Genomic DNA, 23996 nt, shown 5'->3' with positions numbered 1-23996 from the left:
GACTCGTTTGGGTTCGTATTTATTTGGGTCTGAAGAGACACTGAACTGTGCAGCATTTGACATTACTGATTCATATACAGCCTGGTTCGACTGTGAACAGTTATTGGTTTATTTTTACATACTGGCTGTTCATTACTTTCTGGTTGCAGTCGTTCATCCACTGGTGGTATTTTTTATTATTGTGGTTATACATTGTACTGTTTTTTTATACCACAGTGGTACCATGGCTGAATTGAGAGGAAGTAATACGGATGACATTGTGGAATTACCTTATAACCCTGATAATATGCAATTGAAAAGACCGCCACAAGAGCGGCTTCAGCATTGCCTGAATGCTGACGTCAACCCGTTGGCCCAGTATGAACCAACTATGGCCAACGACAATGTAACACTAAGCAGTGAAAATTTTGAAAAACTGAATTCGACTCTAAATTCGTTAGAGTTTGATTTATTGAAATTAAAATGTTTGCAGATGCAATGCTTTCACTTTGAGATATGCATACAAAAAAGGATTATTCCACGGGGACTGAGGGTGTTGAAAATGCCGACTACCGGCAATACTTATCCGGACCTCTTAAGTCGCTGGCAGCAGCTTAACATAGAGGTGCGCATTAATTATATGAAACTGTTAAATGAATATTTCATGCCTGAGGAGCTCACCTTGCAAGATACAATCAAGAAGAGACAAATTGAGTTGTTTAATGACTTTAGCAGTGACATTATTGAACCACGACTTGATCGCTTAATCGATAATATTAATCTTTTTTAAAAAAGACTTGTTGAACAGAAAAAACATAAATTGTTAAAGAGATACAAATGATTTTTCACATGGCCAGGTCTTCACCTGGCCCAAGAATAACATGAATGCATGGAACAGACAGTCTGTTCCTCGTAATAGACCAGGTAATTTACCTAGGTCTACTAACAATGATGATGGTATGGTTAACAATGCTTTAAGTAAGCAAACTGTTATTAATGATTCTGTTTGTGATAGTCAGGCTAATTCTGTTTGTGATAGTCAGGCCAATAATGTCAATATTAACAGTAATAACAATGTGTATACTGGATGCCCTGCAGTAATACCAAGTGGTAGTATAATCAATGAACATGAACGGGCTAATGGCCCTGATGCATCTGGTATAAAAGTAGTAAACAATAGTGCTTCTTATAGTAATGACCCAGTAGTACATAGTAAGATATACAATGCACAGATTGGCAATAGTAAAGTACAAGGGATATCTAGCCCTTTCCCAATAGCAGATACCTATCACCGAGGGAGGAATCGCTCAATGAGCAGGGGGAGACAGAAGAGGAAGGCATTAACAGGCGAAATGAAGGAACCCACACTAAAGAAAATGTGGGAAAGGATGACATAGTGTGGAACCTTTCACACAGACCATTAAATAGATATGAACTAGAAGTTCTGAATAAGGGCTTGTCTTTTATCCCTTCTAGATGGAGTAAATTAACAGACACAATCTTAGATGTTAAACTTTTTGTGAGAAACTTACAATTAAAGATGATGTTCTCAGATTTTAAATCAGCTAGTATAAACAAACAATTTAAGAAGCCTAGTCTTTTTGTGCCTAATTTACATCCTTTACTTGACACTTTTAGTAAAGTTGTAGAGAAAGACATTTATTCGTTAAGTACTGATATGGATAATTCTATAAGTAAGAATAACTTAAATCCGAGACAGATTAGAGCTTTGCACGATTTAATGAGTGATGGGAATATTTTTATCAGACCTGCAGATAAGGGAGGTCCTATAGTAGTATTAGATAAAGTTTTTTATAATACTAGAATGATTGAAATGTTGAATGATACGCACCATTATAGTTCTGTTTCAAGCTTGGAAGTCCAGGACCTTGTATCTAGAGTACATGCTACTCTTGATGATTTGTATAAGCTGGGTATGATAGATTCTCAGTTATATGAGTATTTTTTAATAAAAAACCCTATGATTTCTGTCATCCAAGGTTTACCCAAGGTCCATAAGGACCCTGTTAATCCTCCGATGAGACCGACAGTCTCTGGTAGAGGTTGGGTCACTGAACATTTATCTATTTTTATAGAGAAAATTTTAAGACCTTTTGTTGATCGTAATCATTTTATACTTAAAGATTCCAAGCAATTTTTGTTGGATTTTTATGAAGGAACTAAAGAATTTTCGGTGCATCAAACATTAGCGATGGTTACCATGGATGTTAATTCATTATTTACGAATATCTCCAATGTCTCAGGTTTGGAAAGTATTCAGACATATCTGACTTCACATTCAGATATGTCTTTGAATAAAATAGATCTTTTATGTTCCTTAATGGAAATTGTCTTAGAGAGTAATGTGTTTATGTTCAATCATGAACTCTTCTTACAGAGGGATGGCGTAGCTATGGGCACTTCGTGTGCCAATAGCTATGCCAACTTAGTCATGGCTCTGTGGGAAGAGCAGAAACTATTCAGTCTTGATTCTTATCAGAAATATGTATTGTTTTATAGGCGTTTTGTCGACAACCTATTTTTTCTTTGGAAGGGTTCCTTAGAAGACTTAACAAGATTTGAGAAACAAGTTAATTCTCTAACTTCTTATTTAAAATTTACAATGACACATTCTGATCAGAATATAGCATTTTTTGATGTTTCTATTTGGAGGTTGATAAATGGGCAGTTTAATACAGGTGTGCACAGGAAACCATGTTATAAAAACACGTTGTTGCATAGAAATAGCATGCACCCGAATTATATTTTGCACTCCCATCTGCATCCAGCATCGGAGAGGCTGTAAAGTAGACCTCGGCGGGGCTATCGAGGTAGGCCTTGAGTGCCTCGATAGCCTCAAAAGGAGGTGGTCTCCTCATACTCAGGCTCGGTGAAAAGCACAGGGACCAGAGCCGAGGAGGGAGAGCCAGCAGCCAGAGGCCGGAGGAGAAGCCAGCTTAGCGGCGGGGCCGAACGGAGGTCTCGGCCCGCCGCTTGTGGTGCTTCTCTCTCGGTCCTTTCCTGGCTTCCCTCTCCTCCGACCCTTTGGTGGGAGTTTGAATCCCGGGTGGAGGAGGGGGAGCAGGCAAGGCAGGGACTGCGGGCAGTGACCACCAAGGGGCGGGGGCGAAGCGAGTCTGGGGGCAAGAGTCCCGCCAAGACCAGCCGACCTCCGGCTCCTTCAATGCCCTGGGGTTGAACCCTGCACAGATTGAACACCCTGAAGTGAGGTGTTCAACCCCAAGGCATCGAACGCACTGAGTGTGGCCATCAGCAGGGGAAAGCTTATGGCCACACTCGGAGCAATTTGAGAAAATAGCCTCTGGGGCCTCAGACATCACTATTTTTTTTTTTGTTTTAAAAAATAGTAACAATAAAAATAACTAAAACCCTCACACAAAGGCCCCAAAGAAAACACACACACACACACACACACACACACACCAACTATGAACCAGCGAGGGGAGGGTAAAAACTATATTAAATTAACCCAAAAAAGATATAAAACAAAGGGAAACCTATAACTTTCACACAACTGAAAAATTTTAAAAAGTTTTAAAACCCTTTTTTTAACAATAATCGCACTTAGCTTTTGGAGCTCTGACGACCCAGCCTTCACCATGCGCGGCAAACTAGATCTGAGGTCACGTAAGGAGAGCAGGGCATTATGGGTGAGGGGAGGAGCTAGGAGCTCGGATCCATAGCTGGATAAACCATGCCGGTTCGGATCCGATATCGGATCCATACCCACAGGTTGCTGTCAAATGAATTTTCCTACTTCAGATCCCTCATTAGCTAAGGCTACTACAGCAGTGATCAATATGAGGATGATCATCTGTTCCTGAACAGAAACCAGAAAACCTCTCTCACTTTTGACCTATTTCTGTACTACAATCACTTGGATAAATCCTTGAAATAAAAAAAAACAAAACAAATCTACACTGTATCCGTCAATATCAACTTGTCTCCAAAGGCAATAAAGGTTCTGGGCTGATCACAGTGTCATGACAGTTCTCTGGACCTAATTGGTTGAAATTCTGAACATGGAAAAAGGAAACTGTACTGGAAGTCTTCACAGATTTAACAAAAGCATTCAACCTAGTTGACCACTCATGGCTACTAGACAAACTTCTAGAAACTTGCATTAGGGAAGACTCCCTTCCTTAGTTTAAATATTTCCATTCCAATAGAGCCTTTAAAGTAAAATTAGAAACCTCCATCTCTACTGTAGCACCACTACTTAAAAGGTGTTCCCGAACTAACCTCTTCTTTTTTTCCATATTCATTAAACTCACTCACAGCTTACAACGCATTCCAATCATATTATATGCAGATGGCATAGGCCATCTTCAGATTCAACTAGTCACACCCTAGGGTACAAACTTGAGTCTAAAATGACCAATATTCACTCAAATCAATAGCTTTTACAGCATAAGCTGATATCAAACCTCTCAAACAAAATCAGTGCTATTGAGCACACATCAAAGGTTTGCCAAAGTGCCTAAGATGCCTCACATCAGAGATCCAAACAATTTCCCCACAGAAACAGTCTCATTCAAATATGTGAGAATCTGATTTGATTCAACTCATTTCCAAAATCACACTGAAAAAAAAGAACTGGCTACTTCTCTGGGTCAGATGACTCTCCAACTACATAAAAGCCCCAACAAGGGCAGTCACAAAGCAAAGGAACTCTACTTGCCTAGCAAGAGTACGGACTGCCCATTATTGCTACAGCATCAAAGGAAAACACAACCACCCTATGAACTTCTCCAGTAAAGTATGCTGCTCAGTCACAAACCCATTTTGCCAAGAACACCACTGCACAATTCTCTCTAAAGACAAACTACTATCATGCAAAGATTTGACCTTCTCTACAATACAATTACGCCTGACTCATTCTCGCCTCTAGCACACAAACTTTTTCCTATAACCATGACATACAATCTATATCTCATAATTCACCGCCAATCTCACCACACCTTCAACTAAACTACTCTGCACCAATCATGCATTTTTCACATTAGCCTCTACACTATAAGAATCACAACCAACCTAAGATGACTCTCCTCACAGACAGGAGTTTTGAACTGAACTTAAGAAACACCTACATACAAGCTGCATGCCAGTTCCACCAGTCCCCATCACATCACTTCAATCTTATCACTTTTCCAATCTCTGTTCATTCATTCCCCTCCACTTATTCATTCTTACTCAATCTCCCCTCACCCCCTTATCGTTTTGCTCATTTTCTCCTTTCCCTACTCCCTTACTAGTTTAATTAAGCTAGTTAAAAACAGCAGACTCGTACAGAATCGAAAGTGACAATCTACAAGTTGTTAAAAAATAAACAAGTAAGCGTAATTCACACTTCCTGGGTTGGTCCAGTTGTTGGACCAACCCAGGAAGTTCGAATTACGACAATCTCCAAAAGTTATTTGCTCTTGTATTCACTCTGCTTATAGCTTGGCTTTAATTTTTTCATGTGTAAAGTTTGTACACGTTTCAAAGTTTGTATAGATATGTACTTCTGTTAACCAGTACACAACTTTCTCTCTTCTTTACATTGTGATACGCTTACCCCCAACTGTGCTAGAAATGGTCCACTGAGATCAGTAAAAAAAAATGCAAATAAACATTACTAGCAAATCAAATCACAGTAAAGTTACATATTCAAAAGAGAAGTTTATTCAATAATTTTCATATTTTGAAGACTATCATTATCACCACTACACTTTTGTGTTTTGTACTTCAATTACTACACTCATTTTCAGTAAACATGTACTTCTTGAATGTTCTGCCCACGTTTATTATTTTGAGTACGAATTATGCATGTTACTGAAAATTATAATTTAACTGTGAAGTGTTCACTATGTTACCAGACAACAAACAGGAATAAAGGACTAACATGAACTTAACAGACAGAATGGATACAAAGTAGACAGTATACTCACTAGATTATAAACTGTACTTATTTTCCCTTATATTGTATAATGTCTATTTATCTGAGCATGACAGTGCTGAAGAGTTCATGCTAGCCTTAGTACCTGAGCTTTAGAAATGAAAGAAGTGACAAAAGAATTACCCACGCCTGCTCACGATCTGTACTTTGAGGTAGGGTAATATAACAAAAAATGTTGCAAGCAGGACAGCATGTTCCTGGCAACAAACACTTCCCAATAAAAGATTTTTTATACTCTGCCTACTGCCTTGTCACACAGCTTCAGCCCCATCCACAACTTCTTGAAGCCAGCCTGCACCATCCATCTATATTACCTAAATGTGTATAAATATGTCAACTGTAAAAACATGCAAATGGCTTGTATCTGCAATGCATCACTGGTCTCATCATCTGTGTGGAACTTAGCAAGTGTACATAAACATACACATACTCCGTATACACTAACACATAAGATATGTAGCCAAATACTCTGTACAACTGATCTTTATACCAACATTGTTTGCTGCCGCTTGTGCCTGACTTCCAGATTCTTCATCTACTTGATATCCTGACATAAGGTTTAAATGCAGGATAAAGTACCAGAGTTACTAAATCGCACTACACCTTCATAGTTATACATCCTATAAAACTAAGACGTCCTCATTAAAATGGGAAAAACGTGACTTTCACTTACCCCAAGTTGGAATCCTTCTGTTAATTTCCAAGTTTCTCCTGTCATTCGGTAAAAGTGTTCCTCCTTTTTCCGAATCTGGGATTCCTGACGGGGCTTCAAGACATTTTCCAAGTATGCAGTGGTCTGCCAAAAGATAACGGATGTAGACTGAATAAATAAAGTATTTAAATAAAGCAAATTATTTTACCCTTTTTCTAATTTGTTTCATCACTTCAACAGTGATGTGATTGAAACCTATGAGGGTATATATTTCTTGCATGGGATGCAATTAATAGGAGGTTTGCAAGTAATCTAGTTTAAAACAGAAACATTTTCATGTCTTCAGTTCTCCACATCTGCAGTTTGTGCAGGATGCGATTTAGCAGTATTTATAACTTTTTCATGCAAACATCTATGTTCACAGTAATCTGTAAACATACTGTATAGTACCACATAATGTATGCATGGTTCAAATGTTTCACCATAAAAGCCACAAAAAAAGGCAAGAGATGATATGACAGCGTGAGAGCCCACCCTCACTCACACACACAAGTGTGCACACACAGCAATACAAGGTATGAGCTTTTGCACACTCAACCTGACCTGTATTACTAAATGTAAAAAGTAAAACTAAACAATGAATAAAACAGTGCGGAAGTCAAATAAATAGAAAACCTAGCACACACACAGCAGCCAATACCTAAAGTCAATAAACAATTACTCTAAAAGCCTATCAGTGAAGAACACCAGAGGTAATAAAAATCAGCAACCAATAATTATCATGTAGATGTGAATTTCAAATGGAAACATACAAGGTGCCCACTGTAAATGAATGTTGAGATCATGGTTCAGAGTTTAACTGAACCAAAGTGATGCACATTTTATATTTAACTTCTCATTTAAACCTGGGTAATTCTCTACATTTAACATCAATTGCCATTTCAGTTCACGGAACTCTAACAAAGTGTCATAGTGTCATAGTCCCCAAAGAATTTCCCCACCTGTTCCAGTACAAAGAACTTTAAGTGTAAGAAGCCTTGACATTGTAGGCTATGTTTTTATGTAACTTGTATTTCTTATTCCAGCATAGTGTTAATTTTATCCAATAATCTTTGTGAGGTTTTACCAGTATAAACACTTGTGCAGGTCAAGCATACTGCTGCATAAACAACATTAATACTGTGACAATCATAAAATTCTTTGAACACTATCCTTTTATCACAATGCTTAAAAAAGCACTCTGTTCCTGTGTGAACATAATTACATGTTATGCAAGTGCTGCACTGATACATGCCTGAGGCTGTGTTTATTACTTCTATAGGATCAATTTGAAATGGAACATTGGAGGTTTCAAAGGAAGCCCTTAATGACTTAGTTTTTTTATGTGAAAAAACAGGAGTTTTGCCCAAACTCACAGCCACTTCTTTGCTGCTAACATCCCAGTTGCAAGAACTTTTAGTTATGTACTCACCATAACGTCAGATGTTTGGGATCCATCTCGCCTACATTCTGACTGATGGGTTCGGAGCCGATCCCTCGGCACCGACTCGGCACGCTTATGCCAAAGAGCGAAGTCTCTTATTGGCTGAGCTTACTATATCCCAGGATGCACCACTACCAGTCCCCCAGATCTAGTTTGTCCGCATACATGCACACACGCATGCACTGCTTATATAACATCGACAGATGATACAAGATAAAAACAGTAGAACTCAAACCGTTCAATCTCTTCTGATCTCCAAGGCAGGGGGAAGGAGGGTGGGTATTAGGGATGTGGCGAGATGGATCCCAAACATCTGAAGTTATGGTGAGTACATAACTAAAAGATGTTATGTGATCCTATCTTGCCTACATTCTGACTGATGGGACAGCGTCCCTAGCACCTAAATCCTGGGTGGCTCACTGGAAAACACTCCTGAGTACCGTGGAACCAAATGATGCTCGCCCTTTAGATGCCACATCCAATTTATAGTGGGAAATGAAAGTGTGCGGGTTGGACCAAGTAGCCGCAGCACAAATCTCAGAAATAGCGAGCTTGGAATGAAATGCAATAGAGGTAGCCATAGCTCTAGTAGAGTGAGCTTTGACAGATGTTGTAAGTTGCTTATTTGAAGAGGAATAAGCCTGAGTTATGCAATCTCTAATCCATTTGGCAATAGTAGCTTTAGTGATGGTTTTACCCAGTTTATTATCTGAAAAGGACACAAACAATTGATCTGTTTTGAATTTGTTGAGTCCTGTCTAGATAGAAGCGCAATTGCCTGTGAACATCCAATGTATGCAAGGTGTATTCGCTTTGTTTGAAAATTTTGGAAAGAAAACTGGTAGCTCTAGAGATTGTTGGAGACAGAGATTAGAACAAACTTTTGGAACAAAAGATGGATTAGGCCTAAGTGATACTCTGTCCTTGTGAAAAATCAAGTACGGTGGTTTGATAGATAGGGCTTGAAGTTCTGAAACTCTTCTTGCAGAGGTAATTGCAATTAAGAAGGCAGTTTTCCAAGACAGATATTTCAACTCACATGTAGCAGCCGGTTCAAAGGGGGAAGATGTTAAGGCACGAAGTACCAAATCAAGATCCACGGAGGCGCAGGATGAAAAACTGGGGGTCTTAAAAGCACAGCACCTGTCATGAAACTTTTACATAATCGGCTGCTCATCAGCGGTGGGTCTATGGATTAAGTGAAATTTGGAGATAGCTGCTAGTTGGACTTTATTAGTAGAGACTGAAGATCCTTGATTAAACAAGGATGTTAAAATTTCAAGACCTCTGGTATCGGGGCAGTAATAGGGTCTAAGCCTCTGAGTTGAGCCCAGATAGCAAACCTCTTCCACTTACTGTGATACAATTTCTTAGTGGTGGGTTTGTGGGCTGAAGATAAAATGTGAATAACTTCCGGGTCCAAGGTGTGATTTCTGACTAAAGTCGGAAGTGGAGGAGCCAAGCTGTTAATTTCAAAGTGTGAAGGGACTGGTGCTGTTGTCCCGACTGATGAACCAGAAGGTCTGGAGTTAGATCCAAAACCAAGGACCGTCCAGAGTATATTTCTGTAGGTAGGGGAACCATACCTGGCGAGGCCAGTCTGGAGCAATTAGTATCATTGTGGACCCCAATTGGGAAGCTTTCTGGATGACTTTGGGGAGGTGGAACCGGAGGAAAGCATAAAGCAGTCCTGTTGGCCAAGGTTGGACTAGAGCATCCGTAGCTGCCTCCCCTTGCCAGGGGTCAAGGAAAGAACCTTTGCACTTGTTTTGTGGTGTTGCAAACAGGTGCAGCACGGAATCCCCATCTTTTTGAAAATCTGAGCTGCTACTGTTTAGTTCAGGGACCACTCGTGAGGAGAGAATAGTCCTGCTCAGTCTGTCTGCCAATACATTGGATTTTCCTGGAATGTGGGTGGCTACCAGGAAGCGGTTGGTAGCCACTGCCCATTCCCACACCCTCATGGCCTCTCTGCAAAGGGGTAAGATCTGGTCCCTCCTTGTTTGTTTAGATACCAGACCACCGACATGTTGTCTGTGTGGATAGCGATAATGCCTTGAGGGAGAAACTTGTGGAGGCTTGTAGGGACAGAAGTACAGCCCTCATTTCCAACACATTGATATGGAGAAATGTTTCGTTTGGAAGCCAAGAACCCTGAACTGACCTGCCCAGACAATGCCCCCACCCGTCTGGGAGGCATCCGTTGTCAAGATGGCCACGGAGGGTATAACAAAAGGTCTTCCCTGATTCAGATTGGATGGCAGAAGCCACCAGCGGAGGTCCCGTTTGCACGTTTCTGTAATCAGTATGTGATGATTGAGGGGGATATCCTGAAAAGACCATTGTGTCGATAACAGCCACTGAAGAATCCTCATGTGCAATCTTGCCAGAGGAACTAGGAGAACCGTGGCAGACATTGAACCTAAAAGTTGCAGGACCATCCTGGCTGGGGCTTTGGATCTTAGAAGCAGGGCTCGGGCTTGACCTTGTAATGTTTGTATCCTTCGGTAGGAAGGAAGATTCGCATTAATTTTGAGTCTATCTCTGCTCCTATGAATCTTATGCTGAGAAGGCAGCAAGACAGACTTTGACCAGTTGAATGTAATTCCCAGGGAAGCACCCAGGGAGATGGTGGCTTGTAGGTTCTCTAGTAGTAGATGCCTGGTGGTGGCAGTCAGGAGCCAGTCGTCCAGATAGGGAAACACTTGGAATCCGAGACTCCTCAGGTGAGCAGTCACTACTGCCAAACACTTGATGAACACCCTGGGGGCTGTGGTGAGACCAAAGGGCAGTGCACAAAATTGGAAATGACTGTCTCCCAGGCTGAAGCGCAGATACCTCCTGGATGCCTGATGTATCGGTATGTGATAATAGGCGTCCTTGAGATCTATGGAGCACATCCAAACATCTTTCTCCAACAATGGGAGAATGGATTGTAAAGTGACCATTGAATTTGGACTTCATGTGGACTGGTTTAGTTTGCTGAGATCCAAAATGGGTCTCAGGTCCCCTGTCTTTTGGCACTAAAAGAACCTTGAGTAATTTCTGGATCCGATCTGGTCTGTGGGGACCGGTTGGATGACTCCTTTTTCCAGCAGCTTTGAAGCTTCTACGGCTGTAATTTCCCTTTGACTGGGTGGTGGGTCCGGGATTTTTTTGGACGGTGGGGGTGAGTGTGTGAAGGGAATGGTGTAAACTCCGGCAATAATCCGAAGCACCCATCTGTCCTGAGTAATAGATTCCCAGGCTTTTAGGTGCTTGGCAAAACAGCACCCGACTGGCTCCGGAGCAGCACAGCCGGGCAATCCCTCATGGAGTGTGGGAGGCTGAAGAGCCATGAAAGGACTCGCGGTCTCCAGTGTTGCGGGGGCCTCTGCCGCCTCTGGGACGGCGTCTCCCAGAAAAATTTCCCCTTCCTCTGCCTCTGGAAGGGGAATCTTCCTGCTGTTGAGGAAAGAATTTCTGTGATTTGCGGAACCACATCTTCCCTCCTCTTTTAGCCTTGGGATAAGGCTGAAAGGGAGTGGAATAACGTGCTCCTACGGCAGATAAAGTCTTTCCCTCTTGCTCACAGCGGGTAAGAGTGTCTTTACCTTGGGTCCAAACAAAGAGGACCCATCAAAGGGCGTCGGCAAAGGAAGACTTGAAGGCCTCAGCGAAATGACACAAAGCGGAGCCAGGCTTGTCTCCGTAGAGCCACGCCTGTGCCTGCGCTCTGCCCGCCCCTTGACGCATATGAAATGAGCCTCATGGGCGAGTTAGAAATCGAGGTGAGGATAGCCAACTGAGAGCTAACCGACTGGGCTAGCTGCTCAGGTAGGTTACCTGAGAGGGAGTCTGAGAGCTCCTTGACCAGATCCCTCTGTAGTCTGGTGAAATGTGCCAAATAATTCAGGGACCTCAGGTAAAGGCAGCTGAAGTCAGGGTGCGCTTCCCGTGCAGGTCCATGCTCCTAGACTCCTTATTAGGAGGATGGACGGACGTTGAAGCCTCTGCCACGTCCTGCTGGGTAGCAGATGCCACCACCATGGCATCTACAGCCACGCCTTTCGTTAAGAACTCCTTCGGGTGGGGCAGACAAAAATTTGTTAGAGGCGAAGGCACTGGTTCCACAGTATCTGGATGTTCCCACGCCCTCTGACAAACCAAATCCAGGAGCTCGTCGAAGGGCGGAGACACCCAGGAGGCGGAGGGCTGAGCCCGAAGGCCTTGAGAAACACCGACTCATCAGCGGAGGGGTTTTGGAATTCCAGCCACCTCGTTGCTTAAGGATCTCTAGAATGTCTGCAAATGAGACATCATCCGAGGGCGACTTTGGGGACCCCTCCGCATCATCAAGATCAGTGTCCGATGTAAGAGACTTCGGGGAGTCCACGTGCTTCCTCTTGCGATCTCTTCCTTGGGGCTCCTCCGAAGACAACTCCGAAGAACCCTCAGGAGGAGGGGAACCCCCAGTGGGGGTAACCTCAGGCGGGGCTCCAGCTGCCTAGAGACAGGGAACTGCCAAAGACCCAGTCTCCATGCCCAGGAAGGTGCGGTAAAGCCGTAGAGATGGCGAAGAAGACTTGGCCAAGGCACTCCTCATAGCTCTGAAGGCGGACCCCAGAATCCTGGGAGGTCCGGTCTCCGAGCCATGATAACAGACGGAAGTCCCGCGGCCGAAGCACCAAGAGGGAGGCTTGGAACCGACAGCATTGGCCCCAAAACGTCACCCCCGGGTCCGGCCGAAGAAGTCCATGTGCTAAACTCGGACCCAAAGGCCGGGGTTGGAGTAAGGGTCGGAGCCGACCCTAGGATCTCCACTGGCTCCATCAGCACCTGCTCCGGAGACAAAGCGGTCGGAGGAGGAATGGCAATGGAATGGGCTATCGGCTCCGAAGCCAAGTGGGTCGGAGCCAAAACAAATTTCTGAAAGACTGGGGACTGGAACAGTCTTTGGAGCACCCTGTCTATGTCCGAATCTGACATCCTTGATGACCTGGAAGAGACCGAATGGGTCCGAGTAGGCCTCTCCAAGCGGCTCCAAGGGACTAGGGGACCCGGCTCGAATCGACTTCGACAATTATCGGCGCCGAAGTGTCCAAACCAATTTCCATCGGTGCGAAGAGGGCCGAGGAGGAAGTGTCTGGCGGACAACCTTCGCCGGCTCGAGATCAGTGGAGCCGATGAAGGTGACCCGCCTCGATGCCCCAGCCGTCGGCTCGAATCCAGAGGAGTGAGGCTGGAGGCATCGAGGCAGACCGTTCCGCCCTCGGCTCCGAAGTCCGTGGAGCGAAGGAGAAGCCTGCCTATGTCTTTTGGCGGTCGGTTCCGACGGACTGGTCGGAGCCGGCGCCCTTTCTTTAGCAGGAGAAGGAGAGGAAGCTAATGCCTCTTCAAATGATGGTTTAATAAGGCCTTTTAGAATAAGTTTATTTTTCCTCTCTTGGAGGACCCTCGAGGAAAAAGCGTGACAGACGCTGCAGGACTCCTGCAAATGTTTGCCCAAACAGTACACACAGAGAGTGATCATCTGTGATCGACATTTTAAAACTGCACTTAGTGCACTTTTTAAACCCTGAAGGCCTAGGAGCCTGTGACATAATGGCAACCAAAATAGTGTATAACCAGTAAAATACAAGACACACTAACTATCACAGAGAAATTCTTTTCTTTGAATCAAGAACTGTCACAAATAGAAAGGTATGACCAAGGAATACAAGAACCTTTAAAATAAAAGGAACTTGACAGACAGCGGCTGACAAGGGAAGGCCCTTCAACCCTAATGGAACCTCCAGTCAGACAAAGCATAATCACTACACAAAGTTTTCCACAAAAAACTTCAATCATACACAAAATACGATATAGCTGTTAAAACAGCTTTTGTTGAATTTTAAAGGAATTCCTGACAGGAAAGTAAGAAAAACCCTACTTAGCTCAATGGCTCGAGACCCGTCTTTGCTTGTTAGCGGCAAGCGAGATCTGGGGACTGGTAGTGGTGCATCCTGGGATATAGTAAGCTCAGCCAATAAGAGACTTGCTCTTTGGCATAAGCGTGCAGTCGAGCCGAGGGATCGGCTCCGAACCCATCAGTCAGAATGTAGGCGAGATAGGATCACATAACATATAATGTTTCTAATAGGTGCCATGTTCAAAGAAATCGGTAATGGAAAACTGACGGTTCGGTCCACATCATCATTGTCATTGATGTAGTATCGGTCTGGTACCAGTTGGCATTGTGATTGGTTAGTGTGGAGGTTCGGTCAGTACTGGCAGTGACACTGGTTGTTGGGGGGGGGTGCTGGTCTGACCGTTCTTGCTGATTGCAGAGTGCTGAGTCCTAAAGGGAAAATAAGTAAATATTTGCATAATATGCACAAGTTTAGAAAGGTTGCTGTTAAGCAAGTACTTGTTGATAATTTCAAACCACAGATACTCTTAGCAGAGTATTGCCAGACTCGGGGAGCATATGACGAGAAAACTAGATGAAAACGAGATAATCTTTAACATAGATCCTATAGAGATATTCGATATTTCAGACATTCTATGAAAATCTGTATCAAGTAGAAGAATGGGTAAACCATCAAAGAGCAAATGGAAATATTTGTGGAAGACTTAATGCTAAGGTTAGAGAAAATTAGGATGAAAAATGAATGGCCAAGACAGAAAGGTATGAGAATCAACAAGGAAGTTTCAAAGGTTCATAGCTGTGTACTAGGCTAATGGCCCTGGAGCCTTTACAAGCCTAGCCCATAAAAGTGCCCTGGCATCATGTCACCCAACGTTAGTTCCCAGTGGCTCTATCAAGGATTGATCCCCGGGGTGAAAGTACAGTTTTGTACCTACCATAAATGTAGATGTTCGAAGATCCACATTGCTGCAGTCCTTACATATGGGTAGTCCGCTGTCCTCGGTCGGCCCGAATACCAAAGTATTAGGCTGACGTTGGTCAAGGCGCTTAAAACTGACATCAGGACGTCAGGGTACAAAAGCGCATGACCGACGTCATTTCCTCAGTCTTTTCTTGCCCCAGATGTCAGAAGGCCCTAAAAAGAAAGGCCAAAGCCAAAAAACAGCAAAGAATAACCAACCACCCCTGCACTAACCATAATTACAATATTTACAACCCAGACCACACAACCACCTCTAACTACAGAGGGGAAGGAGGGAGGGTAAATTGGACTGCAGCAATGTGGATCTTCGAACATCTACATTTATGGTAGGTACAAAACTGTACTATGTTCTTCATCTCACATTGCTGCAGTCCTTACATATGGGTAGAATCCCAAAGCAGAGGTAAGGGAGGATGGCAAAACTATAAAGCTTTAGGAGCTGCCAAAATGCCCTGTAAAACTGCAGTGGCAAAACCAGCCCTAGATTTAGAGTAAAGTGGAAGGTGGTAATGCTTAGAGAAAGTATGCACTGAACTCCAAGTAGCTGCCTCCAAAATATCTTTAGTAGCCACCTTAAAAAGCTGTAGAAGTGGCAGTAGCCCTAGTGGAATGAGGCCTAATCCCAGCTGGAATCTCCTTACCATGATGGGAATAACAGAAAGCAATACAAAAACCAATCCACTTAGAAATAGTTTGTTTTGAAACAGGTTTGCCCTGAGAACCCAAAGCAAATGAAACAAACAACTGCTGAGACTGCCTGAACCCTTTAGTTCTGCTCAAATAATATCGCAACTGTCTGTGTATATCCAAAGTGTGCAAAATCTTCTCCCCTTTATTTTGGGGGTTTGCATAAAAAGTAGGTAAATGAATAGTTTGGTTTAAAGCCACACTAGAAACCACTTTAGGCATAAAGGAAGGGTTAGTTGAAAAGACCCTATCCTTGTGGAAAATTAAGAAAGGCTCAACCGCCATAAAGGCCTGTAATTCAGAAACCCTTCTCGCAGAAGTAATGGCCAACAAAAAAGCAGTCTTCCATGATAAATAATTCAACTCGGCAGTAGCTGCAGGCTCAAAAGGTTGTAGAGTGAGTTTCTCCAACACAAAATTGAGATCCCAAGCAGGAGTAGGAGCTCTACGTGGGGGTCTTATATTCTTTGCCCCTCTAAGGAATTGCTTAAACAAAGGATGAGAAAATAATGGTGGGTCACAGTCATAGTGAGCAGAAATTGCTGCAGCATGAACCTTTATAGAGGAGAAGGACAAACCTTTGTCCAATAACTCAGTAAGGTATTGGAGAGCAACACTCAAATTAGGTTTAGAAACATCAAAGTCCATTGCTGTACTCCAAATTAAAAATCTCCTCCATTTATCTGTAAACTTTCCTTGTACTAGGCCTTCTGGCCTCCAAAATAACATTCAAAACTTGTTGTGGAAGCTGAGACCCTCCAGGGTTTAAAACAGAATATGCCAGGCTGTCAGATGTAGAGAGTGAAGTTTGACATTGAGTAAATGACTGTTCTCCTGAGACAGCAGGTGTGGAATCGAAGGCAAAGGCCATGGAGGCTCCCGTACCACACTTCTCAGTAATGGGTACCAGTGCTGTCGAGGCCAATCCGGAGCTATTAAAATCATGGTTGGCTTGTCCTGTCTGACCTTCAGGAGTACCTTTGGGAGGAGAGGCAGTGGTGGAAAGGCATACACGTGAAGATTGCTCCAATTGAATGAGAGAGCATCCACTTTCCAAGCTGTGGGATGAAACCTTTTTGTGCAAAACTTTGGCAACTGGTAATTTAGTGGAGAAGCGAACAGATCTATGTCTGGAGTTCCCCATAACACTGTCAATTTCTGAAATACATGAGGATCCAATTTCCACTCATGGGGATCCATGATTTGTCTGCTCAACACATCTGCTAAGGAGTTCTGTGCTCCTGGCAGAAACCTTGCCTGAAGATTTAGCTGCAAACTGAGAGCAGTCTCCCACAAAATCATTGCTTGTCTGCATAGAGGTAAGAATGTGTCCCCTTGCTTGTTGATGTACCACATGACAGTTGTGTTGTCTGTTTGAATCAACACCTGCCCTGGAAGAAGTAAATCCTTGAAAGCTATCAATGCAAATTGGACTGCTAACATCTCCTTCAAGTTGATATGTAAATGTTGAAGTCTGGCAGGCCACGTGTCTTGTACCCATTTTCCATTTAGATGAGCTCCCCAAGCTTTGTCTGAGGCATCTGTCGTTAGAATCTGACTCGCCTCTGGTCGGGTCACAGAGAGTCCCTTGTTTAGGTGACATTCCTGAGCCCACCACAAAAATTCCTTTTGAATGCAAGGTATTATCTGAATGACAGTGTCCATATCTTGGCAGTGTTGTGTCCACACATTTTTGAGATACCATTGTAGCTTCCTCATATGCAGTTTGGCATTGGGAAGTACCAGAATACAAGATGCCATGAACCCCAAGGCTTGAAGGACTGTCCATGCAGTCAGCCTGGACTGACGAGACAATTGATGGAAATAAAGAGAAAGAGTCTTTTGTTTGTCCGGGGTCAAAAAGGCCATCTGGGATGCTGTATTCAGTCTCACACCCAGAAAGCACATGTCCTGAGAGGGTACTAGACTGGACTTTATAACGTTCACAGAATACCCTAGGCATCTTAACACTGCCATCACATACTGTAAATGATGAAGAAGTTCGTCCTTTCCTTGAGCCAGAATCAAGCAGTCGTCCAAATAAGGATAGATTTGTATTCCTCTTAGCCTGAAGAAAGCTACCACTGGAGCCAGAACCTTCGTGAACACTCTGGGCACAGTAGATAAGCCAAAGGGCAATGCAGAGAACTGATAATGAAAAGTCCCAGCCCGAAAACGCAGATACTTCCTGCAACTGGGCCTGATAGGAATATGAAGGTAAGCCTCCTTGAGATCCAGAGTCACCATCCAGTGATCTTTGCCCAGCAGAGGTAAAAGCTGTTGTAACGTCAACATTTTGAACTTGGGAATGTCCAGATATGTGTTGAGGATAGATAAATCCAAAATTGGTCTCCACGTGTTCCCTTTCTTTGGTACTAGAAACAGGCGAGAATAAAATCCTAGGCCCACTTCTGGGAGCGGGACCTGTTGTATAGCTCCTATCTGAAGTAGTAGAGAAATCTGTTTGTGAGCCTCTAGTCTTTGCTGAGGAGGAATGTCTGGCATGCCTTTGAAAGGAGGCAAGGTATGGAAATAAAACTTGTAACCTTGGTGTATGATATCCAATACCCATTTGTCTTGGGTAATAAAAATCCAATTTTCCTTGAAGAGTGCCAACCGTCCTCCCAAAGGTGCTGCCAGGCAAGAAGGATCTGGCAGCTGAAAAAGTAGGTCATTGGGCCTGTTTACGAAAGGACTGGCCCCTGCCCTCACTCGAAGATTGTGCAGGTGAACTCCATGTTCTAGGTCTGGAGGAACTCTGAGCTCTGCCCCTACCACATCTAGATCTACCCCTAGACTGAGAATCAGAAGAAGGATACGTCCACCCCTTAGCAGGCCAATTTCTACTAAACTATGGAGTTTGAACTTGCAAAAAATCTTTAACAGTCTGCATAGACTTAGCCTTGTCTTCCATCTTCTTCAAGACTGACTCCACAGGTGGGCCAAACAACACTTCAGACTGCAAAGGAGCATCCAAAATCCTTGTCTTAACATGGTCAGATAAATTTTGATCCTTAAGCCAGGCGTGCCTGCGAAGAACTGAACCAGTGGCAGCCACCCTAGAAGAGGCCTGCAAAGCATCAAAACCACACTGTAAAGAATGCTTACCCACCTGTTCAGAAACATGAACCAAATCTTGTAATTCTTTACACTCAATGCCTTCAGCCAGAGCATCCACCTTAGATTTCAATTGTGAAAGAAGAAAATTTTGATATTTCAACATATGAAACTGGCAATTCAAAGCCCTCATTGCTAAGGTAGAAGATGTATAGACCTTCTTTCCCCATCTATCCAAAGCTCTGGCCTCTTTATCTAGAGGAACCGGATTCTTTACAACAGAGGCCCTGACACCCTTAGGTCCCTGACTAATAGTTTCTGGGTCCGCCCTAGGACTCTTATAGAGATATTTATGAGCCTCAGGCACCCTGTAATACCTATCCGGTTTAACAGGCACAGGAGGCAGAGAATCAGGATTAAGTGAAGCCTCTGAAAATACATCCTGCACAACATCCAGAACAGGGGGTATAGCTAAGGGCCTATGTTGAGGTAAAAACAAAAATTCTCTAAGCCTTTTCCGCGAATCAGAGAAGTCCTGACCTTCCCACTTAAAATGTTCCCTCATAGAATGAAGAGTCTCTGAAAAAGAAAAATCCTCTGGAGGAGAAGCAGAAGGAGTAGAATCTTCTGCATCAGATTCAGAATAAGGAGTGTACTCCTGCAAGTCTTCGAAGACTCTGAAACATCAGCCTGTTCAAAACTTTCCAACTCTGGCTCCACCCTAGGCCTCTTATCAGGAGGGGGCAAAGTACCTCTAATTAGAGTAATCAAATCTTCTGCCATTTTAAGCATGTGCTTCTTAGGCACAGACCCTGCAGAACTAGGACTGACACCAACAGAAGCTAAACCTGGCCTGCCTCTGGAAGAAGCCTTGGAAACAGAAGGAGAGGGTCTAACCACCCTGGGAAGGGAGGGGAGTACAGAAACCTGAGAGGCCCCTCCAGCCTGATCTGCCTCTTGAGAGGCCACATCCTGCAAAATCAAAGTCTCCCCCTGAGACACCAGAGAAGCCGCCATCGGAACCACGGTTCCACTGAAGCCTCTAAAGAACCGCGTCCGAACGGACGACTCATCTTGCCTGGGTTTAACTGTTTTGTCTTTGGCGCTTCTTCGGAAGCGCGGAGTATCCGATGGCATATTATAATTGCACCGCTTACCAAAGACCAGCCTAGCACAATCTAACCTTCGCAATAGTGCTTATTAAACCTAGCACAAAGCGACACCCGACTACGTCGTGCTCAGGCCCCAAACAAGGAATGCACAAAGAATGATAATCCCTATGCGGTATCTGTTTCCCACAAGAAATACAATTATTCACTTTTTCTGACATCCGGTAATACACTGAGGCAAGAAAAAAACAAAATATTCCCCAACGAGTACTTAGCCAACTTGGATTCGGTCTGAAACTCGAACTTCGAAAAATTTCAGAACGCAACGGCACTTGCAACGCTGCTTCTGCATCGGACCATGCGGCAAAAGACTGAGGAATGGCCGGTCATGCGCTTTTGTACCCTGATGTCCTGATGTCAGTTTTAAGCGCCTTGACCGACGTCAGCCTAATACTTTGGTATTCGGGCCGACCGAGGACAGCGGACTACCCATATGTAAGGACTGCAGCAATGTGAGATGAAGAACATCTTTCTATTTCTCATCCACTCATCAAGATTTCTCTTGAAGAGGGCCAGTGAGTTGCTCTGCTTGACATGTATGGGAAGTCTATTCCGGAGAATGGGCAGCCTCTGGGTTATGAACCTGTCCCTCCAACATGTTCTGTTGATTGTGGTAATGAGGTGGAGGTCTCTGGAGAGTGTGGTGCGGAGGGATTGAGATTTATTTAGATGTAGCATTTCTAACAGAGCTGGGTCAGACATGGCTTTGTAAGTCAAGCAGAGATCGCTTCTTAGTAGACAATATGAGACAGAGAATAGCTGAAGTTTGAGTCTGTCCATGTAGGACATGTGTTTATAATTTAGGATCCTCTTTGTGAGTTACTTTTGTGGCCTCTCTAGCTGTTGCGGGTGTCTATTGAGGTACATGCCAAATGAGGCATTATACTCTATGCTTGGTCTAATGAGGGAAGAGTAGAGAGAAATTATGACCTCTTTCTTTCTGGATGCAAAACCCTTGATAATGAGATGTGCCACATAGGACTTTCTGACCACAGTGTCAATGTGGTGGTTGAAGGAGAGGTTGCTGTCACCCTGTGTCCCCAGATCTCTTATAACACCTTCAGTGTTTAGTGGGCTCCCATTGATGTGGTAATTAGTGAGAACTGAGTTTTTTCCAAAGGGGATGAAGATGCATTTTTTGGCATTAAGCTAAAGGCCATGGTTTTGACACCAGTCATTGATCTCAGTGAGGCCTTTCTGTAGGATGTCTACATCACCTAGGGAGTAATAATGGCTCCAGGCTTGCAGTTGTCTGTGAACTTGGTCAGCTAGAGTCCCTCAGTGTTGGGCTGGAGTTCTGAGAAGATACAAACAGGAGAGGACCCAGGACCGATCGCTGTGGGACTCCACTTGTGACTGGTCGGCAGTCTGGCTGAGTCTGCTACTTTCACACTGTGGGTTCTGTGAGCCAATTTGCAACCCACCTAATGATATAGGGGTTGATGCCTAGTTTGGTGAGTTTATCAATAATTCCTGAGTGAGGAATTCCATATCGAGGTAGGCTGTATAAACTGCCTTACCCTCATCCACAGCTCTGGTGACTGACTCAAAGACGTCAACCAGGTTGAGCAGGCATGATCTACCTTTCACAAACCCAGACTGTGTGGGATCTAAAGTTTGGAGATTCCCTATATACTTGTTAATTAGGTCCACGATGATGCGCTCCATAGCCTTGCATATCAGACTCGTCAGGCTAATGGGGCGATAAATTTCCAGGGTCTGTATACGCTCTTCCTTTATGCAGAGGGATGACTGTAGCAGTGTGCAATTCGGTAGGGACAAAGCCTGAGGTGAGGCTGTGAGTGAACAGGGTGCACAGATGTGGTGCCAGTTCACTTTGTAATTCATGTAGAACACAGCCAGGGATATTGTTGGTTCCCATGGATGTTGTATTCTTGGTCTTGGACAATGCAGCTTTAACCTGTGCTGCAGTAATGCTGGGTGCTTGACATTCTTCCGGTATTGAGATTGGTCCTTTGGGGGGGAGGGGTAAAGCTGGCACTGAATCTGGCAGCCAGTATGTTGGCAATATCTGTTGGCTCAGTATAGCAGGTACCATTGTGCAGTAACTCAGAGCAAATCTGGGTAATGCCATGGAGATTCTTGATATAACTATAGAAGGCTTTGTGGCAGTTTTTAGTGTCTGCCACAGTTCTGCCTTCTTAGCTGGCTTTGGAGATTTTGATGGGGATCTCAACTTTTTGTTGAGACTAATAAGGGAATTCTTCCAGTCTTAGGACTTCACCCTTTTCTGCAACAGTTTCTTCCTTCTGTTGCAGAGATTATTAATGACAGGGGACCACCAGATTGGCTTCCTTACTTTGGAGGAGAGAGTCTTGGTTCTGTTGGGTATGGCTAGTTCCATGCATTTACGTACGTGTTCATACACTGCATTGGGGTATGATTCGGCAGTCATGCATCTATTTTGCATTGGCATGGGTGCAGTGAAGTTAGCCACCTCTGTTTTTAGGAGTCCAAAGTCAGCTTTGGAGAAGTTTTTCATGGTGGATACCTTTGTGGGGGGTGTGGGTGAGATGTGGATTTCCATGGTGATTAGTTTGTGGTCTGATCTAACCAGGGAGGAAGTGACTATTGGTGAAGAGCAACGGTTGCCCATGTTAGTAATAACCAGGTAAAGGATGTTGCTTCCTCTAGTGGGGGTAAGAATAAGCTGGTCCAGGGCATTGGAATTGATGAATTCCTGGAAGCATTGGGCCAGTGCATTGGTGCATAAGTAGTTTTCCCAGTTGATGGAGGGGTACAGGTAGATTCACTAGGCACAAGTTTCTTTTCAGGGGTGACACAATAGTACTTTCTGGTAAGGAATTTGCTCAGAGTCACACAACAGTTAAACAGAGGATGAGGAACTTGCACTCCAGGCTGTAGAAAGAAGCTTGTTAGCAACTTACAGCCTTAATATTTCACATCAAACTGCCAGATATTCTTGGTTCTAGAAGTGCCACAGCATGTTCTCATAAGGAGTTGTGCAAGACACATCAAGAGGATGAAGGAAGATAACCCTAACAAGACATTTACTTTGAGCTCTGGGGTTTAACACCCATTTCTAAGGTGGGCAAAGGAGATCCCCCACCCACCTTAGTAATGGGTGCTAACCCCAATGCTGCTTCTTCCTCAACTCTAGTCTTACAACTTGAAGTAATAAAACCCTTCCCATAACAGTGCTACTACACAGGAAACACAGACACTCACAAACACTGCATCTGCCCCCTTACCCAACTCTGACCCTATCCCTAATATGCACACACTCACAGACAAATGCCTATCCATCACCTGACCCTAACCCTTCCTCACAAACAATCTCACCCCCTCCAAGCCCACTCAACTGTCTTGACAAAACAACATTTGCACCACTCGGTTATCAATACTTTTGACATTAAACACCCCCTGCACTTGTCAACAAAACACACATTTGACAAATGCAGGGGAACCATATAGATATACACACAGATGAGACAGACAGACACCATTATCATCAACTTCCTTTTTTCACCATTTTTCAACATATGGTTGGGGTGTTGTGTCAACTGTCACCACTTCCTTCATTTCAGTACCACTCTCTTAACTACCAACTGGCAGCTGGCAGAGAGTTTAGGCTGGGACTGTAGTTCCTGTGGTACAGGGTTTGATTTCCTCAGTCCTCATTTACCTGCTGTGTGTTGTTAAGAAGGTCACTTAACCAGAATTTGCATCCACTGCTTCCAGGTCATCCCCAAAAAGGTACTGAGTGTTCGGTGAGCCTATCTGATTAACAAATGGGTATTATTCAAACAGTCATGCTTGAGAGTTGGATGTCTTCTCTCATGCAAAAAATCCACCTCTTAGCTGGAGACCCTCTCATTGCCTCTTGCCTTTTGCCCTCTCAGAAACCTTCTTCATTAAAGGGTCTTCTGCTTTCCTGCACATGTGACTAAACCACCATAACCTGTTCTCCTTGACTTTCTTTACAAGTGGGGCTACTATGGCTTCTGCTCTGCCATCCTCATTTCTTGTCTGTTCACAGTACACAAACTACCACCCATCTCAAGCATTTCATATCCAATACCTCAAGTTTTCTCAGCAGCTCTTTCTTCACTGCCCAGGTTTCTGTGCCATACAGAAACACGGGTAGCACCAC

General features: G+C 43.8%; 1 protein-coding gene across 1 annotated transcript in view; it reads right to left on the bottom strand.

The window, feature by feature from the left end:
* The window catches only part of UBXN8 (UBX domain protein 8), a 399557-nt gene that overhangs the window by 226761 nt on the left and 148800 nt on the right, over positions 1 to 23996 (bottom strand). The window contains exon 5 of the mRNA XM_044059156.1: positions 6615 to 6737. Within this exon, the coding sequence (XP_043915091.1) occupies positions 6615 to 6737 (123 nt within the window). The remainder of the gene's footprint in view (positions 1 to 6614; positions 6738 to 23996) is intronic.

Source organism: Protopterus annectens, chromosome 17.part0 (assembly GCF_019279795.1).
Source record: "Protopterus annectens isolate FY-2018-M chromosome 17.part0, PAN1.0, whole genome shotgun sequence".
NCBI classification, from domain to species: domain Eukaryota; kingdom Metazoa; phylum Chordata; order Ceratodontiformes; family Protopteridae; genus Protopterus; species Protopterus annectens.
Note: the sequence above shows the minus strand (reverse complement) of the source record. Positions and strands in the feature narration are given on the sequence as shown.